Source organism: Lynx rufus, unplaced genomic scaffold (assembly GCF_022079265.1).
Source record: "Lynx rufus isolate CCGP_SWC_20201006 ecotype Redwood Valley unplaced genomic scaffold, mLynRuf1.p SCAF_2, whole genome shotgun sequence".
In the NCBI taxonomy this organism is placed as follows: domain Eukaryota; kingdom Metazoa; phylum Chordata; class Mammalia; order Carnivora; family Felidae; genus Lynx; species Lynx rufus.
The window spans coordinates 143,403,543-143,430,810 of NW_025814834.1; the positions used below are offsets into that span (position 1 = coordinate 143,403,543).

Here is a 27,268-nt window from a genome sequence, read left to right on the forward strand (position 1 = left end):
AAAATGTACACATGCTATAACCCAGCACTTTCACTTTTAGGAATATACACTAGAGACACTCTGGCATATTGTATAAGGCAACACATAAAGGTATGTACTTTGCAGCACTGTTTGTAACAGAAGAAGACTACAGTTCTACGTGACACAGTTCTAGGACAGACTCCTATACAGCTATTAAAACTACCTACACTAATCCACCCATTGATTGGTAACTCTACCCACCTCAACATGTATGAATTTAAAAAATGATGCTGAGTAAAAAAGCAAAATTACAAACAATATAAGCATATATATTTTGCATGTATGTGTGAATGTAAACATACACAAAATGGATGGAAGAATACGTACCCAGTTCATGATGGTGTATTCTTAAGAGGAGAATGAGACTAGTGGGAAAGATCAATGGGTATTATCCACCCTGTAATGTTTTATGTTTTACTTAAACACATTTGAAAAAAATATCACAGAATGTTAAGAAGAATCAAGTCTTAGTTGTGGAAACACAGCTGTTTGTTTTAATACTCGATGAACTTTTCTATATATTTTTCATCTTCTCAATTAAGGATTTTAATTTAACTGCCAATTTAAAAAAAAACACTGTATTTGCTACAACTTCAGCATCTGAAAGCCATACCTCAATTCTGAAATCAACATTTTATTTGCCTCACAGCAGCCAATGTAATTGTCTTCCTTGTTTGACAAACTACTCATCTGGTGCTTAGAAAGAGATGATTTAAAACCAAACACTTCTCTTTTTAACTGCAAATTTAAAAACAGACATACATAAACTTACAATATCTATGATGTAATTGTTTTATTCAGAACTCCAATTTTGAAAAATTGTGAATTTAATAGAAACAACCTAATGTCTGTCAATAGGATAAATGTAAAAATACATTATGAAATACTGAGATAACAGAAAAATCACAATAGTTAAAATAAACCTGCATTATATAAATCATTATGGAGGTATCACATAACATTATGTGAAAAACAACAGAGGCACATGTAGTATTTTCCAAAACACTTTAGCTATATTTTTAATTTTTTTTAATGTTTATTTATTTTTGAGAGTGAGGGAGAGTGAGGGAGAGTGAGGGGGAGGGAGGGGGAGAGAGAGAGAGAGAGAGAGAGAGAGCGAGAGCGCACAAGTGAGGGAGGGGCAAAGAGAGAGAAAGAGACAGAGACAGAATCTGAAGCAGGCTCTGCACTGTCAGCACAAAGCCCGATGTAAGGCTCAAACCCACAAGCCCTGAGATTATGACCTGAGCTGAAGTCAGACACTCAACCAACTGAGCCACCCAGGTGCCCTTGCTGTATTTTTAAAAATAAAATAAAATAGGTAAGAGTCAAAGAAATAAAATTGGTAAGTCTACCACCCATCCAAATATATTTGAAACTGGGGCATTTGGGTGGCACAGTTGGTTAGGCATCCAACTCTTGATCTCGGCTGGGATCTCACCACTTGTGAGTTCAAGCCCTGCGTCAGGCTCTGTGTTGATGGTGTGGAGCCTGCTTGGGATTCCGTCTCTCCTTCTCTCTGACCCTCCCTCATTTGTGTTCTCTCTCTCTCAAAATAAATAAACTTAAAATTAAAAAATATATACATATATACATATTTGAAATCAGCCATGACACATTTATATAGTTTTCTCCTGATCTCACCTTTATTTTACAATTATCAGTAACAGATTTCTGACATAGTTCTACTTACCTTCTTTCTAATCTCACTTATATATATAGTTATATATGTAACTGAAAGAGAAATGATGGCCATCTGCTATCATAAAAACATTTTAATAAGTACACGAAAAGTTGCTCAACATTATTAGTCATTAGAATAATGTAAATTAAAACCACAATGTGATACCACATCACACCCACTAAGATGGCTATAAATCTAAAAGACAGACAATAACAAATGTTGGCTAGGTTGTAGAAAAACAGGAGCTCTCAGACATTCCTGGTGAGAATGTAAAATGGTATAGCCACTTTGGAAAACAGTTCAGTACAACTTTACCATATGACCCAGCAATTCCATTCCTAGGTATGTACTCAAGAGAAATGAAACTATGTCCACACACAGACTTGTATGCAAATGTTCATAGCAGTATTGTTCATAATAGTCCAAACATGGAAGCAACCCAAATATCTATCTACTTATTGGTGAACAGTTAAATAAAATGTGGTGTATCCATACAATTGAATAATATTCAACAATAAAGTGATATGGAGTACTGATATATATCACAATGAATGATCCTCAAAAATTTTTAGAAAGCTAAAGACCGTATATTGTACAATTTCATTTATATGAAAAATCCAAAAAAGACAAATCTCTAGAGGCAGAAAATACATTAGTGGTTTCCTAGGGGTGAGTGTGGTAAAGGAATCTTCTGAATGGTAAACTGAAAACTGGACTGCAGTGATTGCTCCAAAACTTGTAAGTTTACTAAAAATCACTGAATGGTACAATTAAAATGGGTGAATTCTGTGGTATACAAATATTACTTGAATAAAGCTGTTTTTTAAAAATCCTGTGCCATTCTTACATAGGGTGTGTGAGAGACTAAGAAAGGGTAGGAGCAGAAAAAGAAAAGGGATTAGGTAGAAAAGAAATTCATTACTGAAAGTATAGATATGTAAAAAAAACATAAAGTAAAAGCTAATAAAGCAACCACAAAATGATGATCTCTTATAAAGCACTTGAGTAAAAGTTTCCTTTTCATCCATACTTACTGGCAACTGGGACATAACTTTTTCCAGACTTCTCAGTTCCACCCTTGAACTCTCTATTTCTTGCTGACACAAATCCAGTCGCTCGTTCTGTGCTGCAACACGGACCTTTAATTCTCGGTTTTCATTCATTAGAGAAAATTTTTCTCTCAGTACTTCCTCTTTGTCTTCTAACTCACTCTCTAGCTTCAGAATACTTTGTTTAGATTCAGTTAGTTGTGCCATAACTTCTGAATTTTTCACTGCCATGATCCTTAATTTTTCTTTTCCATTGTTATTTTCTTCTTTTAACTGCCTATGAAGAAAAAAACATAAAAATGGAAACAAAATATATATTTATTTTCAGTAAATCCTAGTTAATCTCACTTTTAAAATATTTTAAAGCAGGGGGTGGGGAGGGGAAAAATGGGTGACAGGCATTGAGGAGGGCACTTGTTGGGATGAGAACTGGGTGTTGTATATAAGCGATGAATCATAGGACTCTATCCCCAAAACCAAGAGCACACTGTATACACTATATGTTAGCCAACTTGACAATAAATTATATTAAAAAATAAACAAATAAAAACATTTAAAATTTTTCAAAAAATAAAATATTTTAAAGCTTTAATTCTGAAATAATAATACCTGCTCACATTTACTGAGTACCTACTTTCTGCATGCCAGGCACTCACAACTTTATGTGGGTAGCACGATTATCACTCTCTGTTTATAGATAAGGAAACTAAGGTATATAAAGGTTATAAAACTTTCCCAGTGTCTCATAGTAAGGAGGAAGGCAGGATAACTCCATTATCTTTGAAGCACTTGTGCTCCCTTTATAAAAGTATAAGACAGGAGATCTAACTCCCACATCCTAATTCAACATATTGCAACTTCAAGAAAGTTTTAGGTTATATAAGGAAAAATCATGAACTATTAGCCACAACTCTAAAAGATAGTAATCAACCATTAACAGATTACTAGGCAGTAATATTTTCATATATATTTGTGTTCATCTTCTCTAAATATATGCAAAGCAAATATGCTGATCATATCACTCTATATTTGCAAGTATATTAATATCAACACATTTTATTCATTAAAAATCCTAACATTATACCCAGAAAACAATTGCAGTCATGAAACCTAGCTTTCTATGTAATTTAAGGCCACAATTACAATATACAAAATATTCTATTTTAAAACGTTTCAGTTCTTTCTCCATTTCCACACAAAACTCCTTTTTCCATAACAAGATACTGTACCTTAATTTTTCTTTCAGAATTTCAAGGTCACTTTTATATACACCACACTTTTCCTGCAGCCTTTTATTTTCTTTTTCACAGCTAATTAGATTTTTCTCTAATATTTCTTCTTCAACTTGAACCTAAAACAATAATTTGTTTTAAGTAGACATACTACTGTAGTCATAAATTTTAGGTGTTTCAAACTAAAAAGTAGTGACTTCAGAAATAAGCAGGAGAGTAGAGTAAGTATTTCACACATTTAAGTCCCCAGCCTTGTAGTGAAAGGAGCAAAGTGATGGGCAGTAACAAAGGACGAGGAGGGGGATGCCACCACCTGTCCAGAAATGGTTGAGAGCCTATGACAGAGGGGCAATGGCACTATCACCCGACAGGAAGCATTCTGGCCTCACGGGAGCAAAGCAAGCAATTTATGCAGGGATGCTGCATGAAATTAACTAAAGGCTAACTATGCTGCAAATGTTATGGAGAAATAACTTTTGAAATTTTAGCCACAAGATACTCCCACTGAAATTACAGTCCAAATCTAAACCAGATAAAAATCAAGCACTCAGGTGAGAGTGGTGGGAGTGACAGAACAGGCAGATCTGCCTCTGTTATTACATCGACCTAACTAGAGGTACCTGCTGAGTGTGTTTTGAACTGATAATCCTAAGGAGAAATGTGAAAAAAAATCACCTTAACATTTTTCTCTTTCCTCTATAAAGTCCTCCCTCTCCCTGAACATATTACCCCTGCTAGGTATTCTATCTCCCCTGACAAATTACCTTATTAAAAATCCCTCTTACAAGATTTCATTCCCACAGGGATCTTCTCCAAGGCCTTCAAAACAGTGATCTGATTAATTTACACTTAAGAACAGTATCTGACGGGATTTTAAGAATTTTTCATTGAAATATAGTTGACAATGTCACATTAGTTTCAGGTGTACAATACAGTGATTCAGCAACTCTATGCATTATGCTGTGCTCACAAGTGTAGCTATCATCTGACGCTACATATACTATTATAATACAATTAGACTATATTCCCTATGCTGTACCTTGGATGTCTGTGACTTCCACATGCCATAACTGGAAGTCTGTATCTCCCACTCCCCTTCACCAATTTTGCCCAACACCTCATCAGTTCTTTGTATTTATGGGTCTGTTTCTGCTTTTTGTTTGTTTATCTTTTAGAGTCCACATATAAGTGAAATCATATGGTATTTCTTTCTTATTAAACTTCTAATAATATTTCTTCTACCCTTCTACCTTTCTTTGAACAGAATCATTAACTTTCTCTTTTTCAATTACTATCTCAAGATGGAATTCTCTCATGTTAGTATCTATCAACCAGACCTCTCTTCTGAGCTCAATGTCTGAATACTCAACATGTGGCCTTCCTCCAAACAGGTTTTATTATCCATATGACTTGAAAATATTAAGTGAATGTAATAAAGTCACTATACTACCATGTAGAATCTGTTAAAGGAATTTTCCCTTTGAGAGGAAGGAGTAAGATCCTCTCAGGGTGGTAGGTCCAGGGAGACAACTGAAGGCTATACAATCTACTCTGTCTTCATTTTCATGGAGGTGATAGGAACAAATTTTCTGCTTCTACTTCTACAGCTCCAACCTCTGCTCACTCACCTCATCTTTCTTCGTATTCTTTTCTTTCTCTGTATTTTGTTCTTCCCCTTGTCTCCATTCTTTTCCCACTTTGATAAAAAAGTTTCTGCTCATTATAAGATTATGAACACCAGCCTTAGCCAATATTTACAATTCTTTATTCCAATGATTTTATTACAAGGTCATAAAAATTATTCCCCACTTTAACTATAAACAAATACATTCTATTTATGTCTATTTTTATTTTTAGAATATGGACAGTTCCAAAAACACTGAATTTGCACAACTGCTTCTTACCTTTTCCAGTTTTTCAGCCACTTTTTCTTTATAATGTTGGAAAGCTTTACTCAGCTCTTCAGCATTATATAGTGCTTCATTCCTTTGTCGTTCAGCTCTAAAATTTAAAAAGGGAAAATAAAAGTAAAGAATGCTCTGCATTTAACTAGTGAAACTCCAAAGTAACCTATATTTTATTATAAGAAATAGAGACAAGCAGTACTAAAAAAGAGTATTGAGCTTAAACTGCAAAATGAATAGAGACTACAATAATTTCCTCACTGTATCAATATGAAAAATAAAATATAAAGCACCACATAAACTTTGAAACATACATACATTCTTATGTGTTAGCAATTTTTTTCTCTATCTGGAAAAGATCAGGGAAGCAGTCTAGGCTGTATAAACTCAAAAATCAGAATTTCAAAATATTACAGAATCAATCCATGGTCTAGTATATTAAAAATATTCGGTAAATCCTGCGACCTTTGCAAAGGGCAAGTAAATTTTCAAAAAGGTATTTCAAAAGACAGTAGTAACTTCCAAAAGATGTAAAAATCTGAACAAAAAAATCTACCCACTATGAAGCACTGTCTTAGTTGACCCTGACCTTTCCTCATACTTTTCACACTGAGTTGAGACAATTGGGCCAATGTAGTCAATTTCATAGCTACCTCTAAAAATTATTCTATTATTTAAACCTCTTCTCATATTCATTCCAATGTAAGGGTAGTTAGTGACTCTACTCTTATCAAGAGTGAATTTCTCTACACTCCAGACCTCAGCTCTTCCCCTTTCAGGGACTTAACTCTATCTTCTATACTTTCAGTCTCTTCTCTACTGGTTTACAAATTCAGTGGAAGTATCTCTTACTTTCTAAATATATGTAGTACTTAAGTTTGGATAGCAACTGTGGATATCAAAGTGTCTATCTGGTTCCAAAGTTTTAGATAAATGGTAATGGTTTAAATATTTTCTTAAATGTTTATTTATTTTTGAGAGACAGAGTGCAAGTGGGGAGGGGCAGAAAGAGAAGGAGACACAGAATCCAAAGCATGCTCTGAACTGTTGGCAGAGCCCGACGCAGGGCTTGCCGATGTCGGACACTTAACCGACTGAGCCACCCACGTGCCCTGGTAAGAGTTTAAATAATAAGGGATTTATCTAAAAATCTAAGAGAATATATTCCATTACATAGTTTGCATAAATAGAGCTCAGAGGGCAAAGGATACCTGTATTTCTCACTTAAACAAAACCTCCACTGATATGCTTTCCTCTCTCGTCCTTGCTTTTAAGACAAACTTATCCACTTTTACATTTACCTACTCTTCCTCACCACCAATTAAAAAAAAGCAAAGACGGATTTTAGCCATACAGAAAAGTACACATAAACATCCATGTACTCCCAATCAAGCTTTAATGAATCTTCTTTTTTTTGTTTCATGTAGCATTTTTTACTTTAAGCAAACATTATAGACATTACAGAGCTGAGGTCCCTGTGTCCCTTCCAAATCCCATTCCCCTGACTTCTTCCAAAGGTAACCGTAGTCTTTTTTTTTTTTTATTACAAAACATTTTGTATGTTCACACGTTCACCTAAACCCACAAGTAATACATCCCAGTTCACTTATTCCAAGAGGCACATTATTTTCATCATTTTAACACCTCTAAAATTGGTATGTATTTTATAATTAATGGTATATAATAGTTTCACGGTGATATTTTTCTTACTGATTACCTAAATAATGATGCACCTTAAGATCTGTGTAACCTTATATTCAATAAAACATCATAGTTTCTTCCCATGTTTTTATACTTTATATGATCACCCTATATATATTTATAGCATCACACTATATATATCCTTCTGCAGATTGCTTTTATTCAGTATCATTCAAGATCTATGTTCATCTTTGTGACTATAGTTCATTTAAAAAAATTTTTTTTAATGTTTATTTTTGAGAGAGAGACAGAATGTGAGTGGGTTAAGGGCAGAGAGAGAGGGAAACACAGAATCTGAAGCAGACTCCAAACTCTGAGCTGTCAGCACAGAGCTCGATGTAGGGCTCAAACTCACAAGCCGTGAGATCATGACCTGAGCCAAAGTCGGATGCTCAACCGACCGAGCCACCCAGGCACCCTGACTATAGTTCATTTTTTAAAATCTAGGGCATACTATTCTATTGCATGAAAATAGTATAATTTATTTTGTACATTTTTTATTTGATAGACATTGAGGTTGTTTCCAGTTAATACAAACATGTTGCAGTGAACATCCCAGTGCACAGCTTCTTGGCAGTATGTGGGAGAGTTTCTTTAAAATAAACAAGAGCTCTGTGCTGACAGCTCAGGCCCTGGAGCCTGTTTCGGATTCTGTATCTCCCTCTCTCTCTGACCCTCTCCCGTTCATGCTCTGTCTCTCTGTGTCTCAAAAATAAGTAAACATTAAAAAAAAATGTGTTTATGTGCTCGCTTCGGCAGCACATATACTAAAAAAAAAAAAAATGTGTTTAAATAAACAAGAGCTGAATTGCTAAATATTTTCCAAAAGGTATTTCCAAGTTGAAGGTACAAGGTAGGAGCACCTTTAGCTTTATGAAATCTTTTTTATTAGTTTTTTTTAATTTTTTTTTTTTAATGTTTATGTACCTTTGAGAGAGAAAGACAGAGCACAGTGGGTGAGGGGCAGAGAGAGAGGGAGACAAGACACAAAATCTGAAGGCGTCTCCAGGCTCTGAGCTGTCAGCACAGAATCCAAGGCAGGGCTAGCAACTCACAAACTGAGAGATTATGACCTGAGCCAAAGTCAGACACTTAACTGATTGAGTCACCCAGGCATCCCTAGTTTATTTATTTTTTGAGAGAGACAGCAAGCAAGTGAGCAACCGTGTGTGGGGGAGGGGCAGAGAGCAAGGGATACAGAGAATCCCAAGCAGGCTTCACACTGTCAATGCCTGCGGACATTTTGAACTCACAAAATATGAGATCATAAACTGAGCAGAAATCAAGCATCTTGGATGCTTAACCAACTGAGCCACCCAAGCACCCCTGAAACCTTTTTTTAAAAAGTGGTACAGCAGCACTATCAATTTACATTCCCAACCAAAAATGTGTGTAAGAGTTTCTGCTGTACTACTACACCTTCACCCATGCTTAGAGAAAACAGTATATGATAATAAAATAACCTACTTCAGCCTCTCAACAATCTATAATGAAGTACCAAAAATGAGGCAGTCACAGGTTAAGTAACTTGTCTAAGATCTCATAGATTACAGGGAATATAACCTGTTTCCAAAAACTCTTAAGCATTTTGCACTACTACCTCTGGCATGGCATTCAATCTAGCAGGCCGTAGCACTACAGTGTTTGGGTTTAAATTCTCACTGTACCACTTTCTGTGTGTTCTCAATCTCTCTCAAATTCAGTTTCTTCATCTGTAAAATGAGGATGTTGTCAATATTCTATGATTGTTTGAAGAGTAAACGAGTTATACACTTAAAGCACTTAGAAAAGTATTTCCATATAGTGAATGCTAAGTTATTATAATTATCACCAAATTAAAAACTTATGCCCATCTAATAGTGTTAAGTGATTGTATTTTTACAACCTCATTGTAATTTTTTTTTAATTTTTTAACATTTATTCATTTTGAGAGACAGAGAGAGACAGAGTGCAAGTGGGGGTAGGGCAGAGAGAGAGGGAGAGACAGAATCCGAAGGCTCCAGGCTCTCAGCTGTCAGCACAGCACCAATGTGGGGCCCGAACTCACCAACAGAGATCATGACCTGAGCCAAAGTCTGACACTTAACCATTCCATACAGTTTTTGAAGTTTTATTCAAGGTAACTTAATGCAGGAGAGGGGTGGTGGGGAGAGGAGATATCCACCAGCAAAAATTCACATAGCACTGCAGCTATTCTCCACAAAGTCCAGACCTTAGCCTATAGGTTTAATAAAGCAAGGGGACACATGGAGTGGAGTGGGAAGAGCACTGTAGTGAGATCAAAGGGTTTGTATGTATTTCAAAAGATTGTATGCACCTGACAGCTAACCTTTAATCAAACCTTGAGGCACTACCTGTATGTCAGAAAGGGAAAAGACTATGTTATTTCTTACAGATTCCTGGGAGGCCAAAGCAAGCCTCTCCTCATCCCTACCTTGATGGGCATTTCTAAAAGGTATGTATATTAATCTCCAAGTGTCCTGGAACACATAAGCCCCAAGAGAGGTAATCCAGTGAACATGAACAAGATGGAAGGCCAAAGATAGAGTCAGTATTGTCAGTACTCCTACAAGTTCAAAGCTGGGATCTAATTATTAAAATCAATAATTAATTCTCCCAGCCACAGTTTTTGAACTTTTTTGTTTTTTAAATTTCAAACAGGTACTCCTTAATGCAGATTCGCCAATTTTTGATATTTTGCCACAACTGCCCATGTCTCTCACTTGATTTTTTTTGTACTGAACTACATTCTAGAGTAATTAGTAACCTTCACCTTTATTGTATTTTAATATTTTTTTAATGTTTATTCACTTTTTGAGAGACAGAGAAGAGTGTGAGCAGGGCAGGAGCAGAGAGAGAGAGGGAGACACAGAATCTGAAGCAGGCTCCAGGCTCTGAGCTGTCAGCACAGAGCCGAATGCGGGGCTTGAATTCACGAACCGTGAGATCATGACCTGAGCCAAAGTCAGACACTTAGCTGACTGAGCCACCCAGGTGTCCCAGTAACCTTCACTTTAATACTTTAGTACGTATCCTAAGAACACAGACAATGCCTCATATAACCATAACTATCAAATTCAAGAAATCTGAAACTGTTACAACACTATTATCGAATATACAATTCACATGTAAGCTTTATCAATTATTCCAATAATGTTCTTTACAGACCTTTTTTTTCCTTCTGATCTAGGATCACATACTGCTTTTAGTTATCATAAATCTTTAGTTTCTTTAATCTGTAATATCTCAGCTGTTTGTTAAGTCTTTCATGACACTGACTTTTTTTTTTTACAATAGCTTAAATTTATTGAACATCTATTATGTGCCACAGAGAGTTTTAGCTGCTTTACATACCTAATCAAAGAGTCACAACTCATTAAACTGGACATTATCCTTATCTGTAACTAGGACCCAGAAAGATTACACAATATTTTCAAGGCATGCCCTCATAGTTACTAAGTAGTAAACCTAATGTATGAATCTAAGAAGGAGGAGGACTTAACCACTGGACTACTGATACAAAATTAGATGTCAGACAAGATACATAAAAAACATGTGCGTTTAGAATCATGCTATGCATGGGGTGCCTGGGTGGCTCAGTCAGTTAAGCATCCAGCTTCTACTCAGGTCATGATCTCACAGTTCGTGGGTTCGAGCCCAGCATTGGGCTCTGTGCTGACAGCTCAGAGCCTGGAGCCTGCTTCAGATTGTGTGTCTTCCTTTCTCTCTGCCCCTCCCGTGCTCATGTTCTGTCTCTGTCTCTCAAAAATAAATAAACATTTTTAAAAAAAATCATGCTATGCAAATAATTTTTTTCTTACAGGGAAATATGGACATTTTCTGTTTAGTAGATAGTAAAAACATACACACACACACACACACACACACAGGTTACTCAAAGGTCTACTCTGACACTGCTATTGAAGAGTCACACAGATGAGATCTTCAACAGCCAGAAACTGATGGTCAATTCTGTGTTTTCTGTGAAGCCCTGGATTCAATGACTCTACCTTCTTTTACTTCCCAATGTGATCAAGTATATAACCCATGACTAATACTGGCATAAATGTGCAGCAGCCACTCAAGCTATTTGGAAGTTGCTTATCACTACAACATGATTTTCTCATCCTGCTTCCCCTCTCTTTTCTCAACTACCTACTATTTCTTAAGCCTATGTACTTCACCGTGAGAGAAACACATCAAACTAGGGTTCTCTTCTGCTCTCCAGATGATGTGTACCCAGTGAGAAATTCAGTAAATCAGTGAATAAATGCTGCTAAATATTTGCTTAACCTTGTCTGTTTCCTCATGAGGAGATTCAGGCTATTCATTCTGGGGAGCACACTCCTCCATAGATGACATAGTACCCCTCTTATTATATACCACATATAAAAACACATGATGGCAGTCTGTCCAAAACCTTGGTGGGTTTTTTGTTTTGTTTTGTTCTGTTTTGTTTTTTTGGGAGACTGAGAGAGAGAGAGAGAGAGAGCCAGAGAGAGAGAAGGAGGGAGAATCTTAAGCAGGCTCCATGCCCAGCTCGGAGCCCAACTTGGTACTGGATCCAACCACACTGGGATCATGACCTGAGCCAAAATCAAGAGTTAGACGCTTAATCGACTTAACCACCCAGGCATCCCCACCTTAACTTACTGATTCTTCCATTATTTCCTCTGATTCGTAATGCTACCTCTTACATATCAAGTTTCTACTGTGTGTATGTTTGCTAAAAAGGGTCTGTTCTATACCACTGATATTTTTTGGTTTATTCCTATACCAACATCACATTGACTTAATTCATATAACTTCAGAAGTCCTGGTGTCTATAGGCATGCTCTCCACCTTGGTCTTACAGCTTCAAAATTGCCTCCTTTATTCTTGGACCTTGGCTCTTCGGTATAATATTTACAGTCCGTTCGTTAAGTTTTACCAAAAATCTGTTGGGATATTGATGGGAATTATATCAAATGTATCAATTATTTTGGGAAAAAGTGACACTTTATATTAGGGTTCCTTTCAGAAAAATGGTATCTACTTCATTTTAGTATACATGCTGCCAAAGTGAGCAATGGGGTATACTTCATTAGGTAGATCTTCTTTTAAGACTTGCAACCAAATTTTATAATTTTCTCCACTGGATTAATCATGTCTTTTATTCTGATGTTTTGACATCTGGAACTTCACTCACCCTAGGAAGACTGGCCCTCCCTCCCAAGGTTAGCCAATTCTTGGAGACAGTAAACTACTCACCTGGAAGTGTACCTTTCATAAACAAACTAATCAATCCAGAGCCTCCTCCTCACTCCTTTATTTGGCTCTTACACTCAGGACCAATAATCCCCTATCCTACTTACCTCAGGACCAGGTACCACACAACTCAGGACAGCCTTACACTACAGCCCGCTGAGATTATTCATACTAGCCAATCCTAAACCTGCCTTCCCTGCTTTCACTGTGCCTTCCCACACAAACCACAAAAACATCTCTTTTCCTCCCAAATCCCTCAGTCTCCTGACCAACCCTGATGCTTCCCTGTGTGGCCCCCTACATGGCCTGTCATGTCTCCTGTTTCTAGGGATTTGTGACTATAAAAATTCCTTCTGCATGACAGTCATTTCCATGTCTGTGTGTCTCACCATACCTGATGAAAGCAAATCTGAGCACATTTTTAAATCTTCATTAAGATTGTACATATTTTCTGTATATTTTTTCTTATTTAACTAATAGTTTTTATTTTAATGTTTTACTAAGTCCAGAAGTCTTAAGTGAATGAGTTTTTATATACGTATACATCCACAAAATTACTATCCAGATCAAATACAGAATATTCAAGTACCCAAAAGACTCCCTCCAACATTCTTTTTTTTTTTTCAACGTTTTTTATTTATTTTTGGGACAGAGAGAGACAGAGCATGAACGGGGGAGGGGCAGAGAGAGAGGGAGACACAGAATCGGAAACAGGAAACAGGCTCCGAGCCATCAGCCCAGAGCCTGACGCGGGGCTCGAACTCACGGACCGCGAGATCGTGACCTGGCTGAAGTCGGACGCTTAACCGACTGTGCCACCCAGGCGCCCCTCCCTCCAACATTCTTTACTCAAAAAGGTAAACACTACTTGGAGTTTTTAATACCATATATTAAAGAATATATGAATCAAGAATTTTACCTATTCTTGATTTCTTATGGAAATGTACTATATTCTTTTGCACCTGGCTTCTTTTGCTTACATTATCTTTGATATACATTCACTTATGTTGTTAATAGTTTTAGTTGCTCTTTTCCATGAGTGTATATGTTCCATAATGTGAATATAACACAATTTATTTATTCTATTATTAACATTTAGCAATTATGAATGAAGCTACTTTGAACACTCTTGCACCTATCCTTTGATAGATACAGGCATTCATTTCTGATGCAGTAAATGCTAGATCACAGGGTGACTTATGTTAGCTTTAGCAGATAATGGCAAAGTTTTCCAAAGTGTTTCTACCAATTTACACTCTTAGAAATATATGAGAATTGTAGGGGCTCCACAAGTTTGCCAAAACTTGATATTGTGAGTCATTTTCATTTTAGCCACTGTGGGCCATAATGGGCCTGTTTCCTTTTGTCATCACCCTTGTTTTGTTTATTACTTTCTTGTAGGAAAATCTTTAACTATTGATTCAATATCTCTAATAGCTATATTTCCATCCAGGTTTTCAATTTATTAAGTTAGTTCTGTTAAATTATATTTTGTTGAGAAATCATTTATTGATTCCAAATTTTCATATTCATCATTCTAAAATGGTTCATAGTATTTGGTCTTATTTCTTTCTTTCTTTTTTTTTTTTATGTTTATATCTTGAGAGAGAGAGAGAGAGAGAGAGACAGAATATGAATGGGGGAGGGGCAGAGAGAAAGGGAGACACAGAATCCAAAGCAGGCTCCAGGCTCCAAGCTGTCAGCACAGAACCCAACACCGGGCTCAAACCCACAACCACAAACCATGAGGTCATGACCTGAGCTGAAGTTGGACACCCAACCGACTGAGTCACCCAGGCACCGCTTTCTTAAATCATAGCTAAATCTATACTTTAGAAGTCCTTTTCAATCCCAATATTGTTTTTTGTGCTTTGTCTCCTTGATTAATTTTGTCTGATGCCCATTAGTTTGGCCATTTTGAAAAGAACCAGATTTAGGTTTTGGTGATTTTCTCTATGGTTTCCCTGTTTTCTATTCGATCATTTAATCCTATATTATTTCAATACTTCTATTTCCTATTTTTCTTTTGATGATTTCTTCAACTGTGCTTTTCCTGACTACATAAATTGGATGTTTTAGCTCATTCATTTTCATGCATATATTAATTTCAATATATGCATAGGAGACTAAAAATTTCCCTCTAAGAATATCTTTGGTGTCAGCCCACAAGCTGTGATATTTTTTATATTGTTCTGTTCTAAAAGTTTTTTTTTTAATTTTTTAAAAATGTTTATTTATTTTTGAGAAAGAGAGACAAGAGTGTGAGTGGGAGAGGGACAGAGAAAGAAGGAGACACAGAATCCAAAGCAGGCTCCAGGCTCTGAGCTGTCAGCATAGAGCACAATGCAGGGCTTGGACTCACGAACCATGAGATCATGACCTGAGCCAAAATTGGACACTTAACTGACTGAACCACTGAAGCGCCTCAAAAGTTTTCTAATTTTTGTCCTAATTTCTTCAATGGTCCGTAAGTAGCAAGAAAGCTGGCTTTAAATTTCTAAAAATACATGATTTGGGGGGGGATTACATTCTAACTTAATTGTACTACAGTCTGAGAAGGTAATATATACAACATCAATCTTTTGGTGTTTGTTGAAACTCATACTTTCTGGCATAGTGAGGTAAAGATTATAAATGTTCTAGAAGTGCTTGAAAGAATATGACTTTTCAAACTGTTGGGTATAGGGTTCCATAAATACATACATTAGATCAAGATTACTAGTTGTCATTCAACTCTTCAATTTCTTGCTTTCATGTTACTAATCTAATAATTCCTAGTAAATGTGTAAGAATGTTACCTGTATGATTAAAGGTTTGCTCATTACCATGTGAAATTTTATTTTCTTTATATATTTCTGGGCTTGACTATTAGATACATGTAAGTTTAGAATCTTTACAGGCTCCTGGTTAGATATTATTTAAACCTTATATAAGAGTCTTCTTTTGGGGCGCCTGGGTGGCGCAGTTGGTTAAGCGTCCGACTTCAGCCAGGTCACGATCTCGCGGTCTGTGAGTTCGAGCCCCGCGTCGGGCTCTGGGCTGATGGCTCAGAGCCTGGAGCCTGTTTCCGATTCTGTCTCCCTCTCTCTCTGCCCCTCCCCCGTTCATGCTCTGTCTCTCTCTGTCCCAAAAATAAATAAACGTTGAAAAAAAAAATTTTTTTTAAAAAAAAAAGAGTCTTCTTTTTAAACTTTATTTTAGAGAGAGAGAGAGAGAGAAAGCAAGCAGGGGAGAGGGCAGAGGGAGAGAGAGAGAAAGAAAGAAAGAGAGAGAGAGAATCGTAAGCAGGCTCCACACTCAGTACAGAGCCTGATGTGGAGCTTGATATGATGACCTGGGATTATGACCTGAGCTGAAATCAGGAGTCTGACACTCAACCAACTGGGCCACCCATATAAGAGTCATTTTTATGCTCAACATCACTCATCATCAGGGAAATACAAATCAAAACCACAATGAGATACCACCTCACACTGGTCAGAATGGCTAAAATTAACAACACAGGAAAACAACAGATGTTGGTGAGGATGCAAAGAAAAAGGAACCCTTTTACATTTTTGGTGGTAATGCAAACTGGTGCAGCCACTCTGGAAAAAGTATGGAAGTTCCTCAAAAAGGAAAAAACTAGAACTATCCTACAACCCAGCAACTGCACTACTATACTTAGTATAGGTAAATACTTTTACCCAAAGTATACAAAAATACAGATTCAAAGGGGTACATGCACCCTGATGTTTAAAGCTGCATCAACAATAGCCAAACTATGGAAAGAGTCCAAATGTCCATTGACTGGATGTCCATTGACTTTATCCATGAATGGATAAAGAAGAGGTGTATATACATACAATGGAAAATTACTCAGCCATCAAAGATAATGAAATCTTGCCATTTGCACTGATATAGATGGAGCTAGAGTGTATTATGGTAAGCAAAATAAGTCAAAGAAAAATACAATATGATTTCACTCATATTGTAATTGGAATTGAAGAAACAAAACAGATGAACACAGAAAAAAAAAAAAGAGGTAAACCATACAACAGATACTTAAGTATAGAGAACAAACTGAGGGTTGATGGAGGGAGGTGGCGGGGGGGGGGGGGGGTGGGGTGGGGTGGGAAATGGGTTAAATGAGTGATGGGTATTAAGGAGGGCACCTGTGATGAGCACGAGGTATTGTATGTAAGCGATGAATCACTAAATTCTACTAAAAATGAGTATTACACTGTATGTTAACTGGAATTTAAATAAAAACTTGAGAGAAAAAAATTTTTTGAAAACAAAAATGGAGACTATGATTTTATCCTGTGTAAAAAGCTGTTATAATTATATTATTATATTGGAAAATATTATTAAACTAAAAAATTTTAAATGTTTATTAGTTTAAATGTTAATTGACATTGATAGTTAAGGGTTCCTTAGTCAAGACTACCTACAAAACTTTATATTAAGACATGCTTTATACAAAATCAGGGCACCTGGATGGCTGAGTTGGCTAAGTATCTGGCTCTTGATTTCAGCTCAGGTCATGATCTCAAGGTTTGTAGGTTCAAGCCCTGTGCCAGGCTACACATTGATAGTGCAGAGCCTGCTTGGGAGTCTCTCTCTCTCTCTGCCCCTCCCCAATTTAGGTATGTGTGCACGCTCTCTCTCTCAAAATAAACTTAAAGAAAAACAAAAAGACATGCTTTATACTTTCTTTTACTCACGAATATATTTACTCAGGAATTTTATGTAGGAAATAATTTCAGAAAAAAGTAAATATCATTACATTGATAATCATTATCAGACTTCTTTTTTTTTTTTTAATTTTTTTTCAACGTTTATTCATTTTTGGGACAGAGAGAGACAGAGCATGAACGGGGGAGGGGCAGAGAGAGAGGGAGACACAGAATCGGAAACAGGCTCCAGGCTCTGAGCCATCAGCCCAGAGCCCGACGCGGGGCTCGAACTCGCAGACCGCGAGATCGTGACCTGGCTGAAGTCGGACACCTAACCGACTGCGCCACCCAGGCGCCCCTCATTATCAGACTTCTAATCCCAATCCAGAATGCCAGTAACATGAAATTTTTAATGAAAAATGAAAAACTATTAACAGACAAAAAGAACATTAAATTTTTCTACTGCTAAGTTTCTGAAATATTTTCATTTTAAAAATTAGCTACAGGGGTGCCTAGGTGGCTCAGTCAGTTAAGCATCCGACTCTCAACGTTTATTTATTTTTGGGACAGAGAGAGACAGAGCACGAACGGGGGAGGGGCAGAGAGAGAGGGAGACACAGAATGGGAAACAGGCTCCAGGCTCTGAGCCATCAGCCCAGAGCCCGACGCGGGGCTCGAACTGACGCACCGCGAGATCGTGACCTGGCTGAAGTCGGACGCTTAACCGACTGCGCCACCCAGGCGCCCCAAGCATCCGACTCTCAATTTCTGCTCAGGTCATGATCTCGCAGGTTGTGAGTTTCAGCCCTGCATCGGGCTCTGTGCTGACAGCGCAGAACCTGCCTGTCTCTCTCTCTCTGTCTCTCTCTCTCTCCTCCTGCCTCTCTCCTGCTCACTCTCTCACTCTCAAAAATAAATAAATAATTTAAAAGTAGATAATAAAAATTAGCTACAATTTAAAAAAGGTAATATATTCTTTTTCCCCCTACAAAAACAATTATCTGCTTTAAAACACATACCTCTTTCCTTGTTTACTTTGTTCAAGTAAGTCTACCTTTAACTTTATACATTCCTCTTGGGACTTCTGCAAACTCTGCTCCTTTTCAATCACCATTTTCTGGCTCTGCTCTAATTTATCTTCTGCCTCTCTATAAAATAAAGGAAAATATTTTTTAAAGGCTATTAAAGAGATTATTCCAGTTATGCAAGATAGCTCAACATTAGGAATTCTATCAGCTTAAATTAGCAAGGTAAGAGAAACCAAGATTTAGTAAGAAATAGAGAAAAGGCATATTTATCACTTATCAACTAAGAGTTTTTACAAGGAATAAAATGATACATATACAGTCAGATACTAGAAGCATAACCATACAGTTCAAAAATTAGGTAAGAATGACTATTATTACCACTATATCCAATGATTTTTCTGATAGTTACTAAAAGAAAAATGAAAAAGTACTAAATAGAAATTTTGAAAAGGAAAGACAATATTTTCTTTTTCTGCCAATATTATTAGCTGCCTGAAAAATCCAGGAGAATCAAAATGCAAAATTATTAGGGTAAAATAATATGACAACTAGTCCAATTACAAAATAATTATATTACACAAAGAGCAACAGCCTTCTTATATACCATCAATTAACAGAACATGAACAAATTCACAACAACCAAAAATATAAAATATCAGGGCGCCTGGGTGGCGCAGTCGGTTAAGCGTCCGACTTCAGCCAGGTCATGATCTCGCGGTCCGTGAGTTCGAGCCCCGCGTCAGGCTCTGGGCTGATGGCTCGGAGCCTGGAGCCTGTTTCCGATTCTGTGTCTCCCTCTCTCTCTGCCCCTCCCCCGCTCACGCTCTGTCTCTCTCTGTCCCCAAAATAAATAAAAAACGTTGAAAAAAAAAATTAAAAAAAAAATATATAAAATATCTAGGAATAAAATTACAACATCATGTGATACAAGGAAAATTACAAAATTCTGATGGTCACAAAAGATGACTTTAGTGTACATCAGAATAACCTGCAGGACTTACTAAAACACATATTACTGGATCCCACCTCTCAGTTTGTGATTCAGTAAGTTTGAGACAGAACCTGAGATCTACAATTCTAACAACTTCCCAGAAGATGCTAATACTGCTGGTCCCAGAACTACACTTTGGGAATCATCAAAATGGAATGATGTGCTATTTACTATGCATATATTTCTCATTTTATTCAAAGCAAAAGGGGATAAATTATAAAGTGCCTGATTCCTTGTATTTTATTCTTAAACTCCCATTGAAGCACCAGTATATACTACTATATAGGGCAAGAAATGAATTAGTGCATATTCAATAAAAGCATGTAAATAAGCATCTCAGCTCATTTTATGTCTTTTTTTAGCCCCCGTAAAACACATGCATCTTGGAGCCAAGAGGAGTTATGATGGACCACAGAACAGATTCCACAGGTCCTAAGATAGTCTCTAAGCCACTAGAAATTTATGGGGTGGGGAACAAGATTTCACAAGATATATCAAAAAGCACAAGTAGGAAGTAAAAACTTTAAAGCCATAAAAAGTATATTTACCTCAAAACTTTATCTTGGGCTGAAACTTCTGCTTCCAAATTTATAATGTGTTCTTCCAAGATAGGCACACTGGCTGCCTGTTGTTGAACAGATTCAAGCATAGAAACCTAGAACAAAAAAGTAACTTTTAGCACATTTTCTTTCACAAAATAATCTACTTGATCCTTTGTTTCTTTTTCTGTTTGCGAGGGTGTTCAATATAAAGCCCCAATCATCGATCAAATGTGAAGCTCACCCTATCTCTTCCTTTGATCAACATTTACATGGGCGTGTCATCATCACAAGCCAATATCAGCATGTAAGCTCCAGCCATTTCCCTCAACTTAATATCCCAAGATAATTAACTATTTGGGGGGGAATAAAGAATCTCTACTGAAACCAACCAGGAAGATAAATTTCACATAAACAGAAAATTCAATATAAAAGATAAAATTATAAAAAAGTAAATAAGAAAATACCTACTGAACCATTTTACAATTTAAGACCTAATTTTAGAATACATCTTACTAGAGAAAACTTAGAAGATACAAAAAGCAAAGTAATCCTACAACCTGGAAGATAAAAAGAATATAGCAGGGTGGGAATCTACAACCTAAATGGTGTCTGGAAAGAATATCAATAAGGGACCTAATTATCCCTGAAAAAAGGAAGCATGAGGTCCAGGAAAGAAAACCCAGAATACAGCTAAAAATGTGCTGGTAAGTCAACCCTCCTTTTCCCATTCCTTTCAAAACACCAACAGTCCAGTGATAGCCTACCAGGAAGAGAGAAAATTTATTATCTAAGAAACTGAACAGGAAAGGTTTAGGACTATGTAGAACGATGAGGAGGGATGAAGTAGTTATAAACAAGCTGGTTGACATAAAACAGTTTCCAACTTCCTACATCATCTCATTTAGGGCTATCCCACAGGTGGGAAATCAAAGGATTCTTTGCTGGAAAAATTCAACAGCTCCAAAGAAAAAGGCCTCACATACTGATTTTGGGCAAAAGAGGCTGGGTATCTCCCTAGAAAAGATCCACCTCCCCAGGCATCACCAACATATGAAGTGCATTGGACAATAAACTTCACCTTTGTACAGAGAGCTTCCAAAGCGCATTTAAGTGCCTTTCTCTTAAATATAAAAAGGTAAAACATGAACATCTGAAAAAAAGGCTTCTAACGTAAAAAGTCAAAGGCCATAACAAAAGAAAAAGGCAACTGGCAGCAAGCAAGGCAAGTATGCACACACACATAGAAACACACATTAAATCTTAAGAAAGCTAAGTGAAGATACTGCATCAGGATGTTCTTCCAACCCCCCCCCCAAAAAAAAGATTAAGAGAATATGGAAAAGCTCTGGAAAATGAAAAAAAAAATCTGACAGCTAAAGTAAGATTCAATAAAGGTGTAGATGATAGCTTTGAGGAAATTTGAAAAGTATCATAAGAAGACAAGGAGATGGAAAACATGAAAAAAAACCTTAAAAGATTCAGAGGACCAATTGAGGTAATCCAATATTCACCTAATAGGAAAAATAAAAGAGAACAGAAGGAAGAAAAGCAGATAGGTGTAAATGGGCCTTAACATACAAAGGTAGAACATAAGGGTAGTAGCAGACCTATCTACTGAAACTTGGCAGGCCAGAAAGGAATGGCATGAAATCTTCAATGTGATGAACAGGAAAAATATGCAGCCGAGAATCCTTTATCCAGCAAGTCTGTCATTCAGAATAGGAGAGATAAAGGTTTTCCCAAACAAACAAAACTTAAGGAATTCATTACCACTAAACCAGCCCTACAAGAGATTCTAAGGGGGACTCTGTGAGTGAAATGTTGCAAGGACCACAAAGTACCAGAGACATCTACAAACATGAAACCTACAGATAACACAATGACACTAAACCCATATCTTTCAATAATAACACTAAATGTAAATGGACTAAAAGCTCCAACCAAAAGACATAGAGTATCAGAATGGATAAAAAAATAAGACCCATCTATTTGCTGTCTACAAGAGACTGATTTTAGACCTGAGGACATCTTCAGATTTAAAGTGAGGAGATGGAGAACTATCTATCATGCTACTGGAAGTCAAAAGAAAGCTGGAGTAGCCATACTTATATCAGGCAAACTAGACTTTAAATTAAAGGCTGTAACAAGAGATGAAGGGCAATATATAATTACAGTGTCTATCCATTAGGAAGAGCTAACAATTATAAATGTCTATGCACCAAATTCAGCAGCACCCAAATATATAAAACAATTACTCACAAACATAAGCAACCTTACTGATAAGAATGTGTAATTGCAGCGGACTTTAATATTCCACTTACAACAATGGATAGATCATCTGGACAGAGAATCAGTAAAGAAACAATGGCCCTGAATGATACATTGGACCAGATTAACCTGACAGATATTTAGAACTCTGCATCCCCAAACAAGAGAATATACTTTCTTCTCAAGTACATGCAGAACATTCTAAGACAGATCACATACTGGGTCACAAAACAGCCCTTAATAAGTATAAAAGAATTGAGATCATACCATGCACACTTTCAGACCACAATGCTATGAAACTTGAAATCAACCACAGGAAAAAGCCTGGAAAACCTCCAAAAGCATGGAGGTTAAAGAACACCCTACTAAAGAATAAACTGGTCAACCAGGCAATTAGAGAAGAAATTTAAAAATATATGGAAATGAATGAAAATGAAAATACAACAATCCAAACACCTTGGGATGCAGCAAAGGCAGTCCTGAGAGGAAAATACATTGCAATCCAGGCCTATCTCAAGAAACAAGAAAAATCCCAAATACAAATTCTAACAGCACACCTAAAGGAACTAGAAGCAAAACAGCAAAGACACCCCAAACCCAGCAGAAGAAGAGAAATAATAAAGATCAGAGCAGAAATAAACCTAGAACCCCCCCAAAAAACAAAAACAAAACAAAACAAAAAACAGTAGAGCAGATAAATGAAACCAAGAGTTGGTTTTTTGAAAAAAAAAACAAAATTGATAAACCTCTAGCCAGGCTTCTCAGAAAGAAAAGAGAGAGGACCCAAAGAGATAAAATCATGAATGAAAATGGAATTATTACAACCAGTCCCTCAGAAATACAAGCAATTATCAGGAAATACTATGAAAAATTATATGCCAACAAAATGGACAACCTGGAAGAAATGGACAAATTCCTAAACTCCCACATACTTCCAAAACTCAAACGGAAAGAAATGGAAAATTTGAACAGACCCATAATCAGCTAAGAAATTGAAATCAGTTATCAAAAATCTCCCAACAAATAATCCTGGACCAGATGGCTTCCCAGGAGAATTCTACCAGACATTTAAAGCAGAGTTAATACCTATCCTTCTCAAGCTGTTCCAAAAAACAGAAATGGAAGGAAAACTTCTGGACTCATTCTATGAAGCCAGCATGATGTCGATTCCTAAACTAGACAGAGACCCCACAAAAAAGGAGAATTACAGGCCAATATCCCTGATGAACATGGATACAAAAATTCTCAACAAGATACTAGCAAGTCGAATTCAACAGCATACGAAAACAATCATTAAGCATGATCAAGTGGGATTCATTTCTGGGCTGCAGGGCTGGTTCAATATTTGCAAATCAATCAGTGTGATATATCACATTAATAAAAGAAAGGATAAGAACCATACAATCCTGTCAATAGATGCAGAAAAAGCAGTTGACAAAATACAGCATCCTTTCTTAATAAAAACCCTCAAGAAACTCAGGATAGAAGGAACAAATCTAAACATCATAAAAGCCATATATGACAACAGCTAAATCATCCTCAATGGGGAAAAACCGAGAGCTTTCGCCCTGAGATCAGGAACACGACAGGGATTTCCACCCTCACCGCTGTTGTTTAACATAGTGTTGGAAGTCCTAGCATCAGCAGTCAGACAACAAAATGAAATCAAAGGCATCAAAAGTGGCAAAGATGAAGTCAAACTTTCACTATTTGCAGACGACATGATACTCTACATGTAAAATCCAACAGACTCCACCAAAAGTCTGCTAGAACTGATACATGAATTCAGCAAAGTTGCAGGGCACAAAATCAATGTACAGAAATCGGTTGCATTTTTATACACCAATAATGAAGCAAAAGAAAGAGAAATCAAGAAACGGACCCCATTCACAATTGCATCAAGAACCATAAAATGCGTAGGAATAAACCTAGCCAAAGATTTAAAATATATGTATGCTGAAAACTATAGAAAGCTTATGAAGGAAATTGAAGAAGACACAAAGAAATGGAAACACATTCCATGCTCATGGATTGGAAGAATATTGTTAAAATGTCTATACTACCCAAAGTAATCTACACATTCAATGCAATCCCAATCAAAATTGCACCAGCATTCCTCTCAAAGCTAGAACAAGCAATCCTAAGATTTGTATGGAACCACAAAAGACCCCGAATAGCCAAAGTAATACTGAACAAGAAAACCAAAACAGGAGGCATCACAATCCCAGATTTTAGTTTCTGCTACAAAGCTGTAATCATCAAGACAGCACAGTATTGTCACAAAAACGGACACATAGACCAATGGAATGGAATAGAGACCACAGAATTGGACCAACAAATGTATGGCCAACTAATCTTTGACAAAGCTGGAAAGAGTATCCAATGGAAAAAAGATAGTCTCTTTAACAAATGGTGCTGGGAGAACTGGACAGCAACATGCAGAAAAATGAAACTAGACTACTTTCTTACACTATTCACAAAAATAAACTCAAAATGGATAAAGGACCTGAATGTGAGACAGGAAACCATCAAAACCCTAAAGGAGAAAGCAGGAAAAAACTTCTCTGACCTCAGCCGCAGGAATTTCTTACTTGACTCATCTCCAAAGGCAAGGGAATTAAAAACAAAAATGAACTACTGGGACCTCATCAAGACAAAAACTTCTGCACTGCAAAGGAAACAGTCAACAAAGCTAAAAGGCAACCGACAGAATGGGAAAAGATATTTGCAAATGACATATCGGATAAAGGCCTAGTATCCAAAATCTGTGAAGAACTCACCAAACTCCACACCCGAAAAACAAATAATCCAGTGAAGAAATGGGCAGAAAACATGAATAGACACTTTTCTAAAGAAGACATCCAGATGGCCCAAAGACACATGAAAAGATGCTCAATGTCACTCCTCATCAGGGAAACACAAATCAAAACCACACTAAGATACCACCTCATGCCAGTCCGAGTGGCTAAAATGAACAAATCAGGAGACTACAGATGCTGAAGAGGATGGGGAAAAACGGGAACCCTCTTGCACTGTTGGTGGGAATGCAAACTGGTGCAGCTGCTCTGGAAAACAGTGTGGAGGTTCCTCAAAAAATTAAAAATAGATCTACCCTATGACCCAGCAATAGCATTGCTAGGAATTTACCCAAGGGATACAGGAGTGCTGATGCATAGGGGCACTTGTACCCCAATGTTTATAGCAGCGCTTTCAACAATAGCCAAATTATGGAAAGAGCCCAAATGTCCATCAACTGACGAATGGATAAAGATGTGTTTTATCTATACAACGGACTACTACTTGGAAATGAGAAAGAATGAAATCTGGCCATTTGCAGCAACGTGGATGGAACTGGAGGGTATTATGCTAAGTGAAGTAAGTCAGGCAGAAAAGACAGTTACCATATGTTTTCACTCATATGTGGATCCTGAGAAACTTAACAGAGAACCATGGGGGAGGGGAAGGGAGGAAAAAAAAGTTACAGAGAGGGAGGGAAGAAACCATAAGAGACTCTTAGATACTGAGAACAAACGGAGGCTTGATGGTTGGGGAGAGGGAAAGTGGTGATGGGCATTGAGGAGAGCACCTGTTGGGATGAGCACTGGGTGTTGTATGGAAACCAATCCAACAATAAATTATATTTAATATAAAAAATAATAAAAATAAAAATAAATAAACATTTAAAAATAAATAAAATTTTTAAATAAAAAATACAAAGGAAGATAAATAAGTTGTATTTCCTTCATACAAGAAATAAAACTACATAAATTGATAATCTTAAGATTTTAAGAAGCTATGACTTCTGTAAATGTACACACTATACAAGCTACCCTAAATCATTTTCAGATATTAAATTCATATAAAATTGATTTCATAACATGTTGATACTATATTATCATAACAAAAGTTATTATACATAACACATTAAGGCAAAACATGGAATATTTTTCCAATTATAAATCTTAAAATGATTCCAGTTAATTTCTACTTGCATAGTCACACTTCAAGAAACATACTTTTGCTCTTGACTGTGTTAATTCAAAGTGGACAGATTCCATTTTAGTCATTAAAGAATGATTCTGTGAGACCAAACAAGCATTTTGTTGCCTAAGTTTGTTAAGTTTTTCTCGAAGACTTCTGATCTCTTGATCCATGGAAGTAGATGAAAAAGACATCTGAAAAATGAAAAAGAGCAAGCTGTGTTGCATTATTTCATTATATGTAATTAATGGAAAACTGTAAACAATTATCAGTAAAATGTCTACATAGCTCAGAAAATGAGTTAAGATGTTTAGTAAGTGTGGTTGAGGACGTGTGGGACAGTAAGCGCTCTCCTCCACTGTGGTGAACACGTACATAAATAAGTATAGTTTAGAAAACAATGGTACACTTTGGGAAAGTTCTTAGTATTACCAGTAAAGTTCAACATACTAAGACTCAACAATATTACCCCTGGGTATAAATTTAAAACTTTTGCAGCGGGGGGCGCCTGGGTGGCTCAGTAGGTTAAGTGGCCGACTTCGGCTCAGGTCATGATCTCACTGCTCTTGAGTTCCAGCCCTGCGTCAGCCTTTGTGCTGACACCTCAGAGCCTGGAGCCTGCTTTGGATTCTGTGTCTCCCTCTGTCTCTGCTCCTCCCCTACTCACAGTCTGTCTCTCTCAAAAATAAATAAACATTAAAAAAATTGTTTTTACACCTGAAAATATAAAAATATTCATACTAAATTTCCCCATAAGAGACAATAAATGGAAAAAAACCAAATGACTGTCAACAATAAAATGGATAATGGATAAATTCTTTAAACCAACTCTTCATTTCGGTCATGATCCCAGGGTCATGGGATTGAGCCCTGTTTTGGGCGCTGGATAAATGGATAAATTCTTTAAACCAACTCTTCATTTCGGTCATGATCCCAGGGTCATGGGATTGAGCCCTGTTTTG

General features: G+C 36.8%; 1 protein-coding gene across 1 annotated transcript in view; it reads right to left on the minus strand.

Annotated features, from left to right (window-relative positions):
- The window catches only part of CCDC18 (coiled-coil domain containing 18), a 117,442-nt gene that overhangs the window by 85,281 nt on the left and 4,893 nt on the right, over positions 1-27,268 (minus strand). The window contains exons 4-10 of the mRNA XM_047084567.1: positions 26,342-26,500; positions 20,064-20,170; positions 18,516-18,644; positions 5,891-5,987; positions 3,984-4,105; positions 2,740-3,031; positions 635-759 (exon numbers count right to left, since the gene is read on the minus strand). Of these exons, the coding sequence (XP_046940523.1) occupies positions 635-759; positions 2,740-3,031; positions 3,984-4,105; positions 5,891-5,987; positions 18,516-18,644; positions 20,064-20,170; positions 26,342-26,500 (1,031 nt within the window). The remainder of the gene's footprint in view (positions 1-634; positions 760-2,739; positions 3,032-3,983; positions 4,106-5,890; positions 5,988-18,515; positions 18,645-20,063; positions 20,171-26,341; positions 26,501-27,268) is intronic.